General features: G+C 41.1%; 3 protein-coding genes across 14 annotated transcripts in view; 1 reads left to right on the top strand and 2 right to left on the bottom strand.

Annotated features, from left to right (window-relative positions):
* LOC114643105 (tripartite motif-containing protein 16-like) overlaps positions 1-3,782 on the bottom strand; it is a 211,677-nt gene extending 207,895 nt beyond the window's left edge. Inside the window, exon 1 of the mRNA XM_051927913.1 lies at positions 2,964-3,782. Within this exon, the coding sequence (XP_051783873.1) occupies positions 2,964-3,554 (591 nt within the window). The 5' untranslated portion in view covers positions 3,555-3,782. The remainder of the gene's footprint in view (positions 1-2,963) is intronic.
* Positions 1-18,593, top strand: part of LOC114643026 (tripartite motif-containing protein 16-like) — a 1,170,030-nt gene that overhangs the window by 986,605 nt on the left and 164,832 nt on the right. The window lies entirely within an intron of this gene.
* LOC114641537 (tripartite motif-containing protein 16-like) overlaps positions 1-18,593 on the bottom strand; it is a 721,005-nt gene that overhangs the window by 207,895 nt on the left and 494,517 nt on the right. The window lies entirely within an intron of this gene.

Raw genomic sequence — 18,593 nt, forward strand, 5'->3', positions numbered from 1 at the left:
GCACATGGTGCAGCAAGCCTCATGCGTGAGTCAGGAACAATCTCTAGACAGGGCGCCTGCTCGTCGCTACTCCTGTGCCACTGTGGCTCCATGTTTAATAACATGCTTTAATTCCTGAAAATCCTGTAAATGATATCAAGTATACATATTAGTATTTAAATTATTCAGAGAGCTGTAATATCATGAATGTAATGGATTCTGTGTTCTGTCGGAGAAAGAGAAAGAGCAGAAGCAGGTAGTGATTCACGCACATAGAGCACATAGAAGATCAAATTACAAAACAAAGCATTTAATGTGCTACTTTAGTTACGATGGGATTTGAGAAACTAGTAAATTAAATGATTTTAAGATGAAGTTTATGATGTTCTACTTTAATGACAAAATAAACTACGTGATTAAAGTGGAAATTTCTAGATTAAAGTTGACATTTCGTGCTTTTTTCCCACTGTGTCCCTATTTTTTTTTTCTTTTCTCTGTACACTAATAAGCTTTCATATGACTTTCAGATGGTGGGCTACGACTCCCCTTTTCACGACAACTTTGATATCTGACAACTTTTTTTTATTTTGGGCACTGTGCGACTTTGTGAACTTGAGCTTTTGAGTTTCTCCGACACTCTAAGTCACACGATCAACTTCCTTTTGTTGTTTATATCACTGCTTAAACCAACAAATAGTACTCTTTTCTTTGCCTCCACTTGGTATTCACTGAAATTCTTCTATTTTCATCCCGTGCTTTTTCCATTGCCTTTTCACAGAACGCTGAGCTTAAGGGCTATTTAAATTGATTTGCATATTCAAAGAGGAGTAATTCTGGGAGGAGTTTGGGACTGGCAGCAGGCACGTGCACGTGTGTTACTTTTTTGGGATTTATGGGGCAGAAGAAAGTGGAAGTTGGCGTACGCATAGATTTATGCATCATTTCCGCTTTTGTCCATACACCTTGTTTTAGTGTGAATTCTACGCACGGCGTTATGCATGAGGCCCCAGGAGAGTTTGTGTGTGAAGAGATTGCCACTGTGCTTGAATTCTGTAATGGAAACTGTTATCAAGATAATAAGCTTCATAGTTTCTCACTCTTCATTGACACACAGGCAAGTCAAGTCTCTTCTATAAAAAATGGAGAGCGCAATATGGACCTCCCGCTGTACAGAAATGTTCATTGGCTTAGTCGAGGTAATGTTTAGAACAGATTTGTATCAAGTCTAGAAGCAATCAGGGTGTTTCTTGATAAAAAAGAAGTACATTTCACAGAACTGAATGACGACGACTCACTGTGTAAGCTGATGTTTCTAGCTGACGTAACTAAACACCTGAGTGACTTAAATTTGAGTTTACAAGGACAGGGGCAGACAAAGCTTGAATGTTTTGAGAACTGGAAAGGGTTGCATTAAAATTATATATATTTTGCCTTGATATTATCACTGACACCTACAAATACTTTCCAAACATAAAGGCTCATTCAAATCACTGTCAACAGAGATGAGCTTCAGAAGTACATCGAACTGCTCAACGGAGAGTTTGCTAAACGAGGTCAAGACTTCTAAATTCACAGGCCCATATTTTCTTACCTCATCAAGCCTGACTTAACTGATCTAAAATTCCAAATAACTTACATTTTCCAAAAACATAGCTTTTGCATTTCTTCCTATTTATATTAAAATACTGAGTAATCAATAAAGAATAGCCTAGTTATGTAATGTATTGGAAACATGTTAATATAAGATCAAGTTAATGTGTTTCAGTGGTTATTGTATATAAAAAAATGGTAGGCATAGGATGGCATGCTGAGTGACTTTGTAGCATTACTTCAGCACAACACTACTAATATGTCACCGGCCCCACTGGTCTTTGTCATAATCATACATGAATTAGAATTATCCCTAAGGGGTTTGACATACAAAATGTCCTTACTGTCCAATAAATTCATTTATCTCCAATCACTAATGAACTGTATGATTACTTATTTAATTAAAATGAGGACATTTACACAGGAATACTATATTGAAATTTTTGAGCTGAATTTGTTGTAAGAATCTTAGATTTAATTCTGGAGTACAATATAAAATGACATGTGACAATAATGTGTCTCTTAAAAAGCCCCAAGATCAACTCAAATGCAAACTCACATTCTTTAAAAATGGACAAACAAGACAAAGACAGACAACCAGCTAAACACACTGGGTATGTGGCAGCACTACAGAGTGTCTCTATTCTTGTGTCAAAGCCTTGTATTGAATTATGTTTATAATGACATTACAGGGTGACTTAATACACTTACACCAGCCAACTGTAACATCACCTTGCTAAGATCACCTTATAAGTATCAGAATGTTTGATATTTCTATGAGTAGACCACATGACTCTCACACCCCTGTCAGTGGCCAGTTCCGGTCTGTAGGCTGTAGTTGGCCCACCACTGCCTTAGATGTTAAAAAGAAAATCAGAGCACAAAGAAACTCCACTGGGTGTAATGAGCGCACTCAGGTCTTCATGGACAATATTGGGGATCTCATCCTGGACTGTTTCATGCCTTCCTCCATCTCACCAGGACAGACTCCAGGAACCTACTCTCTAAACTTGAAACAATCAGGTTTATAAGATAGATGGACAGAAATCTCCGTAAGACTACCAGACAGTCACATCACACACAGCAGGTGCTCGCCGCTCTCCGCTTCTTCACAGGTTTTCTACATTTTCTTGGTTACACAAGTTGTATTATTACAGGATTTGTGAGACTTAACCAAGTCTGTTCATACGATTAACAAACACACACACAGACACAGATCCTAGTTACACAACAACACACGGGAGGAAAAAACCGGGTAGACAACAAACTCTCTGTGATGATGTCATACAAGTGGATTCCTCAGATCAACACTTGAAGCTGCAAAAGAAGCTGCCAGAAATTCATTAACTCAAAGTTATTCAAATACATTCCATTAAACACTAAACTCCACTCACCTCTTTATTTTCTCTTTCTGTCTCCAGCTTGACCATTTCATGATTTTTATGTCCAGTCACCACACACATCATGCAGATACACATCTCATCAGTTTTACAAAATATTTCCAGATGTTTGTGATGTTTCTCACAGAGTTTCTCCTTCAGATTTCTATCAGGATCAACAAGCTTGTGGTGCTTCAGGGCGTCTCCTTCATAGTGAGGCTTCAGGTGAAACTGACAGTAGGATGCCATGCAGGTGAGACAGGACTTCACCGCTCTGAACTTCTTCCCAGTACAGAAGTCACACTCCACGTCTCCAGGTCCAGCATAATTCTTAGATGGAGGAGGAGGAGGAGGAGGACTGAGTGTCGTCTTCTTTAATGTCCTGATGACTTCATTCAGCAGATTGTTTCTCTTCAGTTCAGGCCTCTGCATGAAGGTGTGTCTGCACTGAGGACAGCTGCACACTTGGCTCTGATCCCAATAGTCCGTGAGGCACTTCAGACAGAAATTATGTCCACAGGGTGTGGTGACGGGGTCAGTCATGGTGTCCAGACACACCGAGCAGGTGAACTCGTCCTGTGATACAAACAGCTGGGCTTCAGCCATCGTCAGTCTGAGGAGAGGCAGGCAGAGAGAATCAGTCAGACAAACAAGGAAGTGACTTGTGAAGAAATGAAAGTGAAAGTTTGTCTGTGCTCAGTGAGGAGGAGGAGGAGGAGATTTAAAGAGAAAGCTGAGAGCTCACAGAGAGAACATCTGAGGAGACACTGAGGGTGAACAGTTAATGTGAGACAGGAGCTCAGAGAGTGAAGACCACAAAGTGAGAGAAAAGATGACCTGTCACAGGGGGTCTGCTAAAGATTAATTCACGTCAGTATTTCTTATTTATTTATTACACACTGCAGTCCACATTTGACAGACTCAGAGCTCAGTGCACATTTACAAATGAAATAAAATGAAAATAAAACACAACACATCAGTCAGTAGAAACAAATTTGCATGTCGCCATGCTGGTTCTCTTTTTTAGTCAAATTGTCCCTCCCATAATAAGTTCTCATCTCCTGCTTATCAGAGTTGTATGAATGTTGTTGGTGAGGGGAATTGACTGACTGATGTTAATCCACTCAAATAATTAATTTTTATTTTTTTTCTTTGTCCATGTCATTAATTTATCAGATTATTCAAAAAGCCATCAGCTGTTAGATTCTGTCAAGGTAACTGAAGCCCACTCAGTCTAAGAAACAGAGTAATATGATTAATTGATAAACACAAGGATTGTAGAAATATAAAAACTTATATGAAAATAACAAAAATATGAAATAACAGACAGGACACAAGACAGACAGACAGACAGACAGACAGACAGACAGACAGACAGACAGACAGACAATCAGACAGACAGACAGACAGACAGACAGACAGACAGACATGTAACACACAGCAGGCGCTCGCCGCTCTCGGCTCCTTCACAGGTTCTACAAGTTATATTATCACAGTAATTGTGAGATTTAACCAAGTCTGTGGACTGGGCCAGTCAGGTCTCACACCCTATAATTAACACACACACACAGATCCTAGTCACAAAAAGACACATGGGAGGAAGAAACCAGGCAGACCACAAACCCGCAGGGATGACGTCATACAAGTGGATTTGGCTTTCCTCAGTTCATCACTTGAAGCTGCCAAACACAAAGAACAATGGCGGCGTTTCATCGTGTTGGCAGTAAGTGTGGAAATGCACACGGCTTGAAGAAGATGATGATGATGAGGAGGATAATGATGATTCCCTACTGCCGGTCACTCTGTTATATCCCACATCAGATTTCTTTCACATAAGTCATAAGAGTGACCCCTCCAGCCTGTCACTTCTCAGTGACGCACACTTGGACTCGCTGTCACCAACACTAACAAATGTACAGATGTCTGTGAGACACATGAAAGCTTTGTATATGCCAGTTAGAATCCAATGGGGTCTTACTTCTGCTGCACTTGCTCTTCTATAGCCAGCAGACTTACCACCAGCACTTCAGAAGTGGTCATGAACCTGAAGCTAAGCAGGGTCGTGTCCAGCCAGTACTTGGAAGGGAGATCATCTTGGAATAGCCTAGGTGTCTGCTGGAAGAGGTGTTGGTGAGGAAGCACAGGGCGCTTACCCTGTGGTCTGAATGTGAGTCCCAATACCACCACTTCACCACCCAATAGCTCATGTGTGGTGAGCATAATGGCACAAAAATGGCCGCCATGTCATTATCTATGTGGTTGAAGTGGCTCCCCACTCACTAAAGAGCTTTGAGTAGTGAGAAAAGCACAATAAAAATTTAAAGAATTATTATAATTATTGAGGTGCGTCCTCTCAGCGTTGATAACACCCTGGGAATGAAAGCAGCAATTTTCCACATCTAGTATCCTAATATTTACTTCATTCACTCTAAAAATAAATACAAAGTACAAAAATGTCAAATCAATGTATCATTTATTAAAGTACTAACTGTGTGACCCGTCTAAGCTGGGCTGAAATAAAAGTGATCAATGTAGACCTCAGAGTTACCATTTCATTGCACCAACTATTAGAATGTACAGTGGTACCTTGAGATACGAGTTTAATTCATTCATGACCGAGCTCGTAAGTCAAAATGCTTGTACCTCAAATCAATTTCCCCCATTGAAATTGATAGAAATGAGATTAACTCATGCCAGCCCCCAAAATACCACCCCAATTTTTTGTTAAATGTTTTTAACATAAGAAAAATGTATTTATAATGAACAAATATTGTATACAAACAAAATAAAACCTAATACATAAAAGAGAATCTGAAGAAATAAACAGATGTTGGCGATGCCGATTAGCGTATTGTAATGTTTTTTTCATTCACTTCACTTTTGCTTAACTTAATTTTCTTCTTCACTAGCTTTTTTCTTTTTTGCCACACTTTGTCACTTTCATTCTCAGGGCGTTTCAATAGAAACCTGTCCAAGGAGCTTTGTTTCTTCCTCCCCTTTAGAATGTTTCTGAAATGAGTTAGGCAAGTGTCATTAAATAGCACCGCTGCATGATCAGTTGCAACTTCTTCAGGGTGTTTCTTTTCTTTAAAGTTCAAAACTTTTTCCCACATTGCCATCACTTCCTTTATCTCACTTGAAGAGATAACCTCCTCTGCTCCTGCAGAACCTCCATATGTTGCTGAGTCTGTAGTTCCATCAACTCCTCCGATGTCAGTTCCTCGGAATGTGCGGCGACAAGCTCTTTGATGGCTCGTATTTCGAATTTTGGCTCGTAACGCAAGGCAAAAAATTGACCTAGTGACGGCTCGTATCTCAAAAAACTTGTACGTTGGGGCACTTGTATCTCAAGGTACCACTGTATTTTTTAATTCATGTTCTAATACAATGCATTATTTTTGCCATTCCAACAGATGGCTCATTACAAACATTTGTAGTAATAGAATGCATGGAACGTTGGAATGACAAATACAATGCACGTTGTCATAGGAGGCTGGGGGACAGACCCAGCCGGGACGCCTGGAAGGACTGGAAGGTGGCGCATTCATCCTCTGAGCCACAAGGGGGTGGCCGCCCTGGATCTGGAGGGGACCATGGGAGAGGAGCAAGGAGGCTCAAACCCGTTGGGGCCCATGGCCACCGCCAGGGGGCGACCCGAGCCTCATGGAACCTGGGAAATGTTCACTTCCGCCACACCCGGAAAGATGGAGGAAGATCCTTCCAGGGATGCCTGGAGTGCTTCCGGGTGCAAGAGCAGCACTTACGCCACACCAGGAAGTGCTGCCGGAAGGACGTCGTCAGGCACCTGGAGCACAACCGGGTGGAAATAAAAGGGGCCACCTCCTACAATCGGGGAGCTAGAGTCGGGAGTGGGAGCAGGACGAAGCTCCTGTGGAGAGAGGAAAGGCGGCCCACGGACAGTGAGAGAGAAACCCGGAGTAGGGGTGATTGGTGTTGGGAGCACTGTGTGCTGTGCGGGACTGTGGTATTGGTGCTTAAATAAATGTGTGCCTTTTGATAAAGATGTGGTCTCAGTGTGATGGTGTCTGGGCATGTCTCAACGTCTCTGTTAAATGCCACTTAGTATGGGATTTGTAAAAGCCATATTAATGTTTGTGATGTGCTGTCTATTAGAATGATAAATGCAATGCATTTTATTACTACAAATACTTATCATGTGTCACCGGTTGGAATGACAGCAACATGGCTACCAGATGAACACACAGACTCACAGGCACTTGTCCTTTTATTAAGGTGGATAATAATATTAATAGAAGAAAAGTATAATAGAAAATTAAATAGCAGAAGTCTGGATACAGCCTTAGAAAAGCTTACTGAAAGTCATCATTGCCAAGGGTGGATGTTGTCCTGGGTGACGTTTTAAATTTATCAGTGTCATGCATAGGTTTGCATTCCCTGATTTTCAAAAAAAGTGGTTTCTATTGTCTCACTATATCTGTCTGATGTGTCTCGGTCTCTGACGTCAGTTCCTATGTCATTGCTACTTTGTTTCTTTCTCAGTCCTCTAAACAGAATTTCCATATGAGGGCTCCCTGACATGTGACATTACACACATTTGATTGGCTAGCTCTCCTTCTTGATGGACGGCTCTGCTCAAATTCTTTGCTCCTCAACGCACCTCAGCACTACTTTCCGTTCTCAAGTAACAGAAAAAAACTGAAACAGCTTTTGATTTTTTTGCATTCCTACCGTGGTGGTTTTAAGTATAACCAGCATGGGCATTTGCCAGGGTGGCTTTTTGCCAAGGGTTTATTAAAAATGGTGATTACAGCCTGAGTTTGTCAATGCATTAGTAGTGCCATTTATAAAAGTTGAGGGACAAGCACTCCGGACACCAAGTGATACCAACTCTGTAAAGTCTGTTTTGTAACCGATGGGACTTTACATTAAGGGGGACTCCACAGTAATCGAAGTCTAATACTGACTACCCTTTACAATCTACCTAACTAGCTTCTTATGAAAGTTAAGGGGTATTTTCTCTTGACACCAAGTAGCACACACTCTGTGAAGTCCACATTATGAACACAATGGGGTGCCAATTGTGTAACTAAAGGGAAGTGTGCTTTATACATTGAGGAGGACCCCCATGGTCATCGATGTCTAATACTGACTATCCGCTATGTGCCCCCCTCATGCCTTCAACGTCAAATGGGCTTCTTCCAGCACTGCATTCCTACTGTTTTCCATTTCCAAGCTATAAACAACTTTTAATCCTTTGCCATCCACACTGTTTAACCGACTGACAAATACATTAAAGTCATAAATTACTGGTGTGAAGAATGCAGAAGTGAGAAATACTGTCAACGTGACCTGCCTCTGTAGTTAAATTACTGTAAGAGTACTGTAAATTCAAGTCTTCCTGGTCCATTTCATTTAAATAAAAATTTAAAATAAACAGTCTGTAATTTCTAAATTTGACGATTTTACACTCCAGGGGCCTCATGTATAAACGCTGCGTACGCACAGAAATGTTGCGTACGAACCTTTCCACGCTCAAATCGCGATGTATAAAACCTAAACTTGGTGTAAAGCCACGCACATTTCCACGGTAACTCATACCCTGGCGTACGCAATTTCTCTGCTCGGTTTTGCAGACTGGCGGCACCCAGCGTCAAAGCAGTGCTACTGTTCCTGTGTGGTCATCCTTTCTTTCTTAGCTCCACATTCCTGACGCGGCTTTATAAATACACTGAAACTAACTGCATATTGTTTATTAGTGTAGTGCATCTGATTGTAATTAACCTGCAGCAATATAATGGTCCAGGGAATAGCCACAGTATTCCAAATACCATAACTGCTTTAGTGTTGTAACTCTCACTGCATCTTCTTCTTCTTTCAGCTGCTCCCGTTAGGTGTTGCCACAGCAGATCATCTTTTTCCATATTACTCTCACTGCACCACTCGGAGTATTTATATCACTGTATCTGAGTGGGGCATCACAGCAGCAGCTGATCGGAAAGAGAATTATCGGTACACAGCATGAAGCAGACGCTGCCTCAGCCACGGCAAAACGCTTCAGAGACTTTCCTGTACGGACTTCGCGGTTTAGAAAAAGTTTCATCCCAAGAACTCTAAACGCACTCAATCAGTCCATCAAGTGCTCCTTGTAGAACTGTTTGAACTTATAAGTACAATCACCTCACTGTAAACTTGCACTACAGTTATAATATTGCACAACCTGCGCCACTTTATAAAGCGCATATTTACATATGATGACGATATCATTTTTAAGATGAAATGCAGCAAAATATGTTGTTTATATTATACAGATAAAACTTTAACTTCATTTAAATAATCTGTATTGTTAATAATTAAACATGTAAGGACACGGTGCCGCAGCGCTAGCTAGTTCAGGGATTGTTCCTGCCTTGCGTTGTATTATTGCTGGTGCTGACGCAACACTGGAAGGATAGAGGAATAGAATAATTAAACATGTACTACGAAGATATTTCAATGTTCCTTAAACGTTTTGAAGAATCGGCGTTCTAAGCTTACAGATGGCTTCACGTCTATTACAGAGCTGATTGTGTGGCGATTGGGTATTTGGAGAAAGAAAAGTAAGGACAGGAATTGGAGGTTAGTACGTTTGAAAGACACAGTACTTCTGTAATAAATTATTTCATTGAAGGTTGGGCATGGCGCAGCAAGCATCTTGCGTGAGATATGAACAATCACTGCGCTACCGTGTTCCCATGTTTAATAACATGCTTTTATTCATATCATCATGAAAAAGATATCACGTATACATCTCAGTATTTTAATTATTCAGAGAGCTGTAATATCATGAATGTAATGGATTATGTGTCCTGTTGGAGAAAGAGAAAGCCTGCTTAAGAAGCAGGTAGTGATTCACACACATAGAAGATCAAATACAGAACAAAGCATTTAATGTGCTACTTTAGTTACAATGGGATTTGAGAAACTAGTAAATTAAACGATTTTAAGATGAAGTTTATGATGTTCTACTTTAATGGCAAAATAAACTACGTGATTAAAATGGAAATTTCGAGATTAAAGTTGACATTTCGTGCTTTTTTCCCACTGTGTGCCTGTTTTTTTTTCTCTGTACCCTAATAAGCTTTCATATGACACTCAGACGGTGGGCTACGACTCGTCTTTTCACGGTGACTTTGATATGTGACTTCTTTTTTATTTCGGGCACTGTGCGACTTTGTGAACTTGAGTTTTCGAGCTTCTCCGACACTCTGTCACTCGATCAGCTTCCTTTTGTTGATTATATCACTGTTTAAACCAACAAATAGTACGTTTTTCCTTTGCCTCCACTTGGTATTCGCTGAAATTCTTATATTTTCCCCCGTTCCTTTCCCATTGTCTTTCCACAGAAGGATAAGCTTAAGGGCTATTTATATTGATTTGCATATTCAAAGAGGCATAATTCTGGGAGGAGTTGGGGCGGGACAGCTCCTCCACACACGTTACTGATCGGGATTTATGTAGCGGAAAAACGTGAAAGTTTGCGTATGTACAGATTCCTGCATCTGGATTTTTCTGTGCATATGCACATTCCTGCTTTTGTGCTTACGCCATGTTACAGTGTGAGTTCTATGCACGGCGTTATACATGAGGCCCCAGGACACAACCTTTTTGCTTTAGGAAGGATGGAAGCCTTTATTATCATTGTGCTAGTACAAGGAAATTGTAAAAGCTACAGCTTTAAACAGTGCAAGTGCATCAAACAACGACAAACACATAATATAAAAATACGCATATCCTATGACAAATAAATACAATCCTTAAATTAATAAGGGACAGGAAATTATTATTCATGTACGTAATGGTCATACGTACGGGAAAAAAAAATTGTTACAGTTCTATGAGTTCTTAAAATTTAAAATTCTGGTGGCCCAAGCATAAAAATCATCTGTAAATCTTTTTGTTTTCCTTTTCATGTTCTTGGACCGCCTGCCGGTGGGCAGTAGTGTGAAGTGTGAGTGGACAGGGTGAGGAGGGTCTTTAATGATTTCCTGGCTCTGTGGAGGCTTTGGGCATTGGCTGTGTCTTCCAGGGAGGGCAGAGAGCAGTCAATGACTTTCTCTGCCATGGACATTACCCTCTGCAGAGCCTTCCTACCTGCTGCCATGTTGAAATACAGTATGCTAACACATTCTCAATGGTTGAGCGGTAGAAGGTCATGAGCAGCTTCTCCTTCTTTTCCACTTTCCGGAGAAGTCAGAGGAAATGCATTCATTTCTGGCACTTTTTGACCAGTGCCAGAGTGTTTGAGGTCCTCATAAATAAAAGTTCCCATGAGCGTAAAGGAGGTGACCCTCTCCAGGAGCTCCTCGTTGATGTATAGAGGGTCTAGCTCTGCTCTGTGCTTCCTGAAGTCAATGCCCACCTCTTTAGTTTTGTGGGTGCTGAGTGAGAGATTGTTCCTGGAGCCCCACACTGATACCTTCTACACCTCATCCCAGTATGCTGACCCATCCTCACCAGTTATCAGGCATACCACTGTGGAGTGATCAGCGAACTTGATTGTAGTGTTGATGGAGTAATTAGATGTACATTCATAAGTGTACTGGACATAGAGAAGAGGGCTCAGCACACAGCCCTGAGGGGAGCCAGTGTTAAGTGTGAGTGTGGAGGAGCTGTGGAGGCCAATTCTAATAGATTGGGGGCAGCCAGTGAGGAAATCCTTTATCCAAACGCAGAAGGAGGTGGAAAAGTTCAAGTTATACAGCTTATTGATTAGTAAGCTAGGGATGATTGTATTAAACGCTGAGCTGTAACCAACAAATAGCATCCTTACATAAGACCCTGAGTGTTCCAGATGGCTCATCACTGTATGGAGGGCAATAAGCAAACTGGTAAGGGTTGAGGGTGGGAGAGAGGCTGGCTTTGATGTGCTGAGCTGAAAGTCTTTCAAAACATTTCATGACTGTTGATGTCAATGCAGTCGGTGTTTAGTCATTAAGGTTATCGATGGATGACTTTTTAGGGACAGGCATGATAGTAGCTGACTTAAGACAGGGGGTATGGTGGCCTGCGTCAGTGACAGATTAAATAACTTAGTAAGGACTCCTCCCAACTGGTAAGCACAAGATTTAAGTACCATGCCAAGTATGCCGTCTGGTCCAGCAGCATTCCTCAGATTCACTGTCTTAAGCACCCTTCCCACCTGAAATACCTGAAAAGTGAGTACGTCACAGCTGGGAGTTGGCGGTGGCAGAGTGCCACTTTGCAAAGAAGAGATTTAGTTCCTCAGCCAATGAGGCATCAGCACAGATCGGCACATGCATGCTGCTTTTGTAGTTGGTCATTTGTTATATTCCCTGCCATACCTGCCATGGGTTATTGTCTGTCAGGTGGGCCTCTGTCTTGCTCTTGTAGGCCATCTTGGCAGTTTTGATGCTTCTCCTCAGATTTGCTCTTGTTGCTCTGTACCGGGCCCCTATCCCCTGACCTGAGGGCAATGTCTCAACTTCACACCAGAGACTGAACCTCACTGGTCATCCATGGTTTTTGACTGGGGTAGAGCCATGTGTGTTTATCTACTGTAACAGTATCAGTGCAGAACTTAACATAGCCTAGGACAGCTTCTGTGGGCTCGTCAAAGTCTAATTGTTCACATATGGACCATTCTGTCTTTTCAGAGCAGTCCTGCAGCTGCCAGATGGCTCCCTCAGGTCAGGTCTTGATAGTTCTTATGGTTGGCTTGATTTTCATCCAGAGGAGTGTATGCTGGGATGAGGAGCAGTGAGAGATGATCAGAGAAGGCCAGATGTGGTAAAGGTAGGGCTCTGTAAGCGGGCTTCATGTTAGAATAAACACATCCAGAATGTTCTGCCCCCCGGTGGAGTACTGTACATACTGCACACATTTGTAGAGCACAGTCTTTATGCCTGCTTGATTAAAATCACCAGCCACAGCGTCAGAACAAGCCTGTTGATGTTTGTTGATCATGTCATGTAGGCCAGAGAGAGCTGAGCTCATGTTAGAAACAGCAGTAATGACCACTGCAGTCAGCCCCCCAGTAGATAGAGAGGTCGACATAAAGCTGTGATTGCTGTCTCCACATCAGTAGAGCAGTGTGTGCGTAAAATCTTACTGTTTGTACACCAGTGACTGTTTATAAAAACACAAATGCCCGCACCTCTTATTAAGGTTTAAGGTTTCTTTATTTAGTTCTGTTTACACGCTGTAAGAGCCAATTTTAGAAAGTTAAAGTTTTGAGTTAAACTCATATTAATGTTTGCTTTATTTGAATATAATGTAATTTCTTCCATAGTCATTGACAATGGTATAGTCTTTTCCCCCTATAAGTTAGTAAGAGATAGAATCTTCTTGCTGTATCTGAGAAACATCCATCCATCCATCCATTTCCCAACCCGCTGAATCCGAACACAGTGTCACGGGGGTCTGCCGGAGCCAATCCCAGCCAACACATGGCACAAGGCAGGGAACCAATCCTGGGCAGGGTGCCAACCCACCGCAGGACACACACAAACACACCCACACACCAAGCACACACTAGGGACAATTTAGAATCGCCAATCCAGAAACAGTGTGTGAATAAGTGTGTTTAGAACAGGTCCCAGTAAACAGGGACTTGAAAGACCCGTTTTCAACTTAGAAATGGGATAAGCATACAGTTTTCTGACCGCTTTGAAATGGTTCAGAAACTCTTTGAAATGATTCAGAAACGTTTCGAAATGGTTCAGAAATTATAAGTGATTAGTAACGATTTAAGATGTAACAAGATCAAGCTTAGAACTAATTTTTCTTATTATAATTTTTCCTTTTTTTGCTATTTTAATTTTCTTTTTTGTGTGAACTGTTTTACTTTGAAACTTAACTAAACTTTTAAAAACAAAGATATTTTGTCTGTGGAATCATTTCTGCGCGTCAGGCTTTTGTTGAATCCCATTTTTTGAGTTGGAGCTGCTGAATTTTGGAAACTTTGGGAAAACGCAGCTACATTTTCGTCAGAAAACTTGCCATCTGAAGGCCTTGAACTTGAACTGGAATCTACCATCTGAGGACAGAGGACGCTTCTGCTCCTGAACTCATCAACGAAAGAAAAAGAACTGAGTCATCCTGAGGTACTGTGCTCTTACCTTCTATCTCTGCGTTATCGTAATGAAAGCAAGGTCGCCGCACCTGAACTTGAGAAGATTTTAAGAGACTGTGATATTATAAAGACTTTGTGGATGATCGCTTTTGCTTTTGCCTGAGTTTTTGAAGCCTCTCTATAAGGAAGTATCTGCTTTGTTGGAACGTTTCGATTGTGACGTTTGTTGCTGTCAAGAGAACCAGCTCTCAGTCATGGCAATGTCTAAGCATAACTCCAGTGAAGTTAGTTGTAGAATGTAATCGGAGATCTTAAAGGTCACATAAGTCAGAGGAAAGATAAACTTTCTGTGCTTATAGCTGAAATAGAAAGTCTTAAAGATACTCCAGAAAAATCATTCAGAAGTAGCTGAAAGACTTGAAAATTTTTGCGATACGCACAATGAAATAGAAGAGTTACATCAAAGGCTAATATCAATGCTGAGTAAAGAAGGCGTGATTAAGAAACAGAAAACGACATTCGCTGAAAGCTCTAAGAATTGGAACGAATTTATTAGTTTTACAAAGCTATAGCTGAAAGATGCAAATAGACTGTTATCAAATAAATCCGACGAGCAGCTAGTTAACAAATTCGAAGATATGCAATTGCAAGAACGGAAACGCTTAAAGTCAAAGGAGCGAAAGGCTACTTCGCTGTTAGAGCACGCTTTAAATATTAAATGTGACTTTTTAACCCAGAAAAGCGCTGCTGCGGCATCATTACCTTCTTCGGCAGTGTTGGTTGAACAATCGACACTCGATAGAATCCTACGAAGGTTGGATGAACTCGAGTTGGAAAGGCAGGAATAAAGAGTTTCCTCAGGGGCCCGTTCGCAGACTTACAAACAAGATCTTGTTGACGTGCTCATACAGAATCAAGCTGAATATCAGAAAGCAATCATTGAAATGGCTGAATCGCTAACTCAACAAAACACAGCTACTACTCCACCACCTCCAGCTCAGCGTGTTGAAGTACCACACAGACAGGTCCCTTTATTTTCAGGTGACCCAATGACTTATATGAAATTTATCAGAGCCTTCGATCACGCTATAGGTGACGTACTAGCAGACCCACAAGTTAAATTAGATTATTTGATTCAATATACAAGAGGATCGGCTCAAGAAATGATTAATGGTTGTACACTATTGCCACCAGATGAAGGTTATAAAAAGGCTAGAAAGCAGCTTGAAAGTTACTATGGCTACCAAACGTTTGTAGTAGACGCCTCCATAAGTAAAGCATTGAAGTGGCCTCAAATAAAACAAAAAGATGGGGAGGCCTTGAGAGACTATGCAACCTTTCTCGATAACTGTATGGACTCCATGACTAAAGCTAAAAATCGAGCAGCATTTAATAGCAATGAAAATATCCGTACTATACTTTCAAAGCTCTAATATTCTCTACAAAATAAGTGGGGGGACATAGCTTATGAAATTGAAGAAGAAGAAAAAAGAGAGATAGAAATTTGCGATTTAACTATCTTTTTACATATAAAGGCTAAGATATTTATGCATCATATTTACAGCAGCAAAGTGAAAAAGGTAAAGACTGACAATGTTAGGTCATCACCTCTTAAGTAAAAAATCAGGAAGTATATACACTACAAGTATAACTGATACAGCAGAAAAGAGAACTCAAGAAATCTCTGTCAAAAAGACTATTAATGATACATGTGCATTTAAAAAGCCTTGTGTATTCTGCAATGGGCAACATACTCTTGCTGAATGTACTAAAATCAAAGAACTGCCACATAAAGAAAGAATTGACTTTTTAAAATCTGAAGGTTTATGTTTTCGCTGTCTCAAACAGGGGCATCTTGGTAAGAACTGTAAAGAAAGAATGAAATGTCAGACATGTTCTTTGAAGCACCCAGACATCCTGCATATCAAAAAAGACAGTGGAGCAACATCTAAAGCTGCAGCCAATGTGATAACACCTACTGAAAAGGAAACAGAGACTGGAACTTGTGCCTTTACTGGGGCCGGAGAAGAGTGTGCACTACTAGTAGTTCCTGTTAAGGTAAAATCTAAGAAAGGCGAAAGGTATGTAGAAACATACGCCTTTATAGACCAAGGCAGTACAGAAACAATTTGCACTGAAAGGCTCCAGAGACATTTAAACCTTCAAGGGAGAATACCATAAGTATTTCTCAAAACTATGAATAACTATGATGATGACTGAAAAGTGCTAACTCAAAGTTCTGTCTTATCAGATTTACAAGTCTGTGGTCTCAATGATGATCTTCAACCTGAGCCTGGAACAGAGGAGAGTCCCGAGGCTTTGGAAAACATCTTGTATCACCCCAGTCCCAAAGGTATCACATCCTAGTGAGCTGAATGACTTTCGGCCTGTTGCTCTGACATCACATGTAATGAAGACCATGGAGAGGCTGCTGCTTCACCACCTTAGGCCACAGATTCAACACGCCCTTGACCCTCTGCAGTTTGCATATCAGGAGAAGGTGGGAGCGGAGGATGCCATCATCTATATGCTACACCGATCCCTCTCCCAAAGGCAGTGGTGCTGTAAGAATTATGTTTCTAGACTTCTCTAGCGCCTTCAACACAATCCAACCTCTGCTCCTTAGGGACAAGCTGACAGAGATGGGATTAGATTTATACCTAGTGGCATGGATCGTGGACTATCTTAAAGACAGACCTCAGTATGTGCGTCTCGGGAACTGCACGTCTGACATTGTGGTCAGCAACACAGGAGCGCCACAGGGGACTGTACTTTCTCCGGTCCTGTTCAGCCTATATACATCAGACTTCCAATACAACTCAGAGTCCTGCCATGTTCAAAAGTTCACTGATGACACTGCTATCGTGGGCTGCATCAGGAGTGGGCAGGAGGAGGAGTATAGGGACCTAATCAAGGACTTTGTTAAATGGTGCAACTTAAACCACCTACAACTGAACACCAGCAAAACCAAGGAGCTGGTGGTGGATTTTAGGAGGCCTAGACCCCTCAGGCTCCTATCAATTATGGAGAATCCACTGCATCCACTAAATAGTATCATCTCCAGACAGAGGAGCAGCTTCAGCGACAGACTGCTGTCACCGTCCTGCTCCACTGACAGACTAAGGAGATCGTTCCTCCCCCAAACTATGCGACTCTTCAATTCCACCCGGGGGGGTAAACGTTAACATTTAACATTATACAAAGTTATTGTCTTTTTTTCACCTGCATTATTATCATTCTTTAATTTAATATTATTTATTGTATCAGTATGCTGCTGCTGGAAAATGTGAATTTCCCATTTGGATTAATAAAGTATCTATCTATCTATCTATCTATCTATCTATCTATCTATCTATCTATCTATCTATCTATCTATCTATCTATCTATCTATCTATCTATCTATCTATCTATCTATCTATCTATCTATCTATCTATCTATCTATCTATCTATCTATCTATCTATCTATCTATATTGATTTACCAAAAGTCTTTACACAGGTCTCCATTCCAGTGGACAGAGAAACTATTCCACTACAAGAAGACATCGATAAGTGGGCATATCTTAAAGAGGTACGTCTATCTCATATTGACTCTGAAGTTGATCTTTTAATAGGAATCAACTACCCAGAAATCTTCAAGGAGTTACAAACCATATATAGCCAAGGAGGTGGACCCTATGCTACGAAGATTGCACTTGGATGGGTAGTCGGCGGACCATACAAAGAGACAGATGACCTCACAAAACAAAGTGGTAAGATGCCCAAACATTCAATCAATCGTGTGTCAGTAACAAAGATTGCGGATATGATGATACAACAGTATAACACAGATTTTCCAGAACGCAGCTGTGAAGAAAAGGAGGAGATGTCACAGGAGGACATCAAGTTCATGCGCATAGCCTCAGAATCTGTGAGACTGGTAGGTGGCCATTATTGTTTAAATTTGCCTTTGAAGGATGAAACACTGAAAATGCCAAACAATCACTGTATTGCTGAACAGGGTGCTATAGGACTCAAAAGAAAACTGAACAAAAACTCAGGTTTCCACGCAGACTATAAAGCCTTCATGAAAGACATTATAGACAAGGGTTACGCTGTCAAGGTACCCAAAGAAAACCTAAATTGCAATGAAGGCAGAGTGTGGTACATCCCACATCACGGTGTGTATCACCCAAAGAAAAATAAAATTCGAGTGGTCTTTGACTGCACTGCCACCTACCAAGGAATCTCACTTAATGAACAATTATTAAAAGGCCCTGACCTAACTAACACACTCATTGGCGTCCTTACAAGATTCAGAAAGGAGCCAGTAGCTTTAATGGCAGACATTAAGTCAATGTTCTACCAAGTTAAAGTACCAGATAAAGACACTGATCTTTTACGTTTTTTATGGTGGCCTGAAGGTAATCTAAATAAAGAACTTGAAGAATTCAAAATGACAGTACATCTTTTTGGTGCTACTTCTTCACCCAGTTGTGCTTCTTATGCTTTGCGTAGCACAGCCGAAGACTCCAGAGATACATTTCCTGAGGAAGCCGTTAACACCGTTCTCAATAACTTCTATGTGGATGACTGCTTAAGGTCAGTGACAA

Source organism: Erpetoichthys calabaricus, chromosome 5 (genome assembly GCF_900747795.2).
Source record: "Erpetoichthys calabaricus chromosome 5, fErpCal1.3, whole genome shotgun sequence".
NCBI classification, from domain to species: Eukaryota; Metazoa; Chordata; class Cladistia; order Polypteriformes; family Polypteridae; genus Erpetoichthys; species Erpetoichthys calabaricus.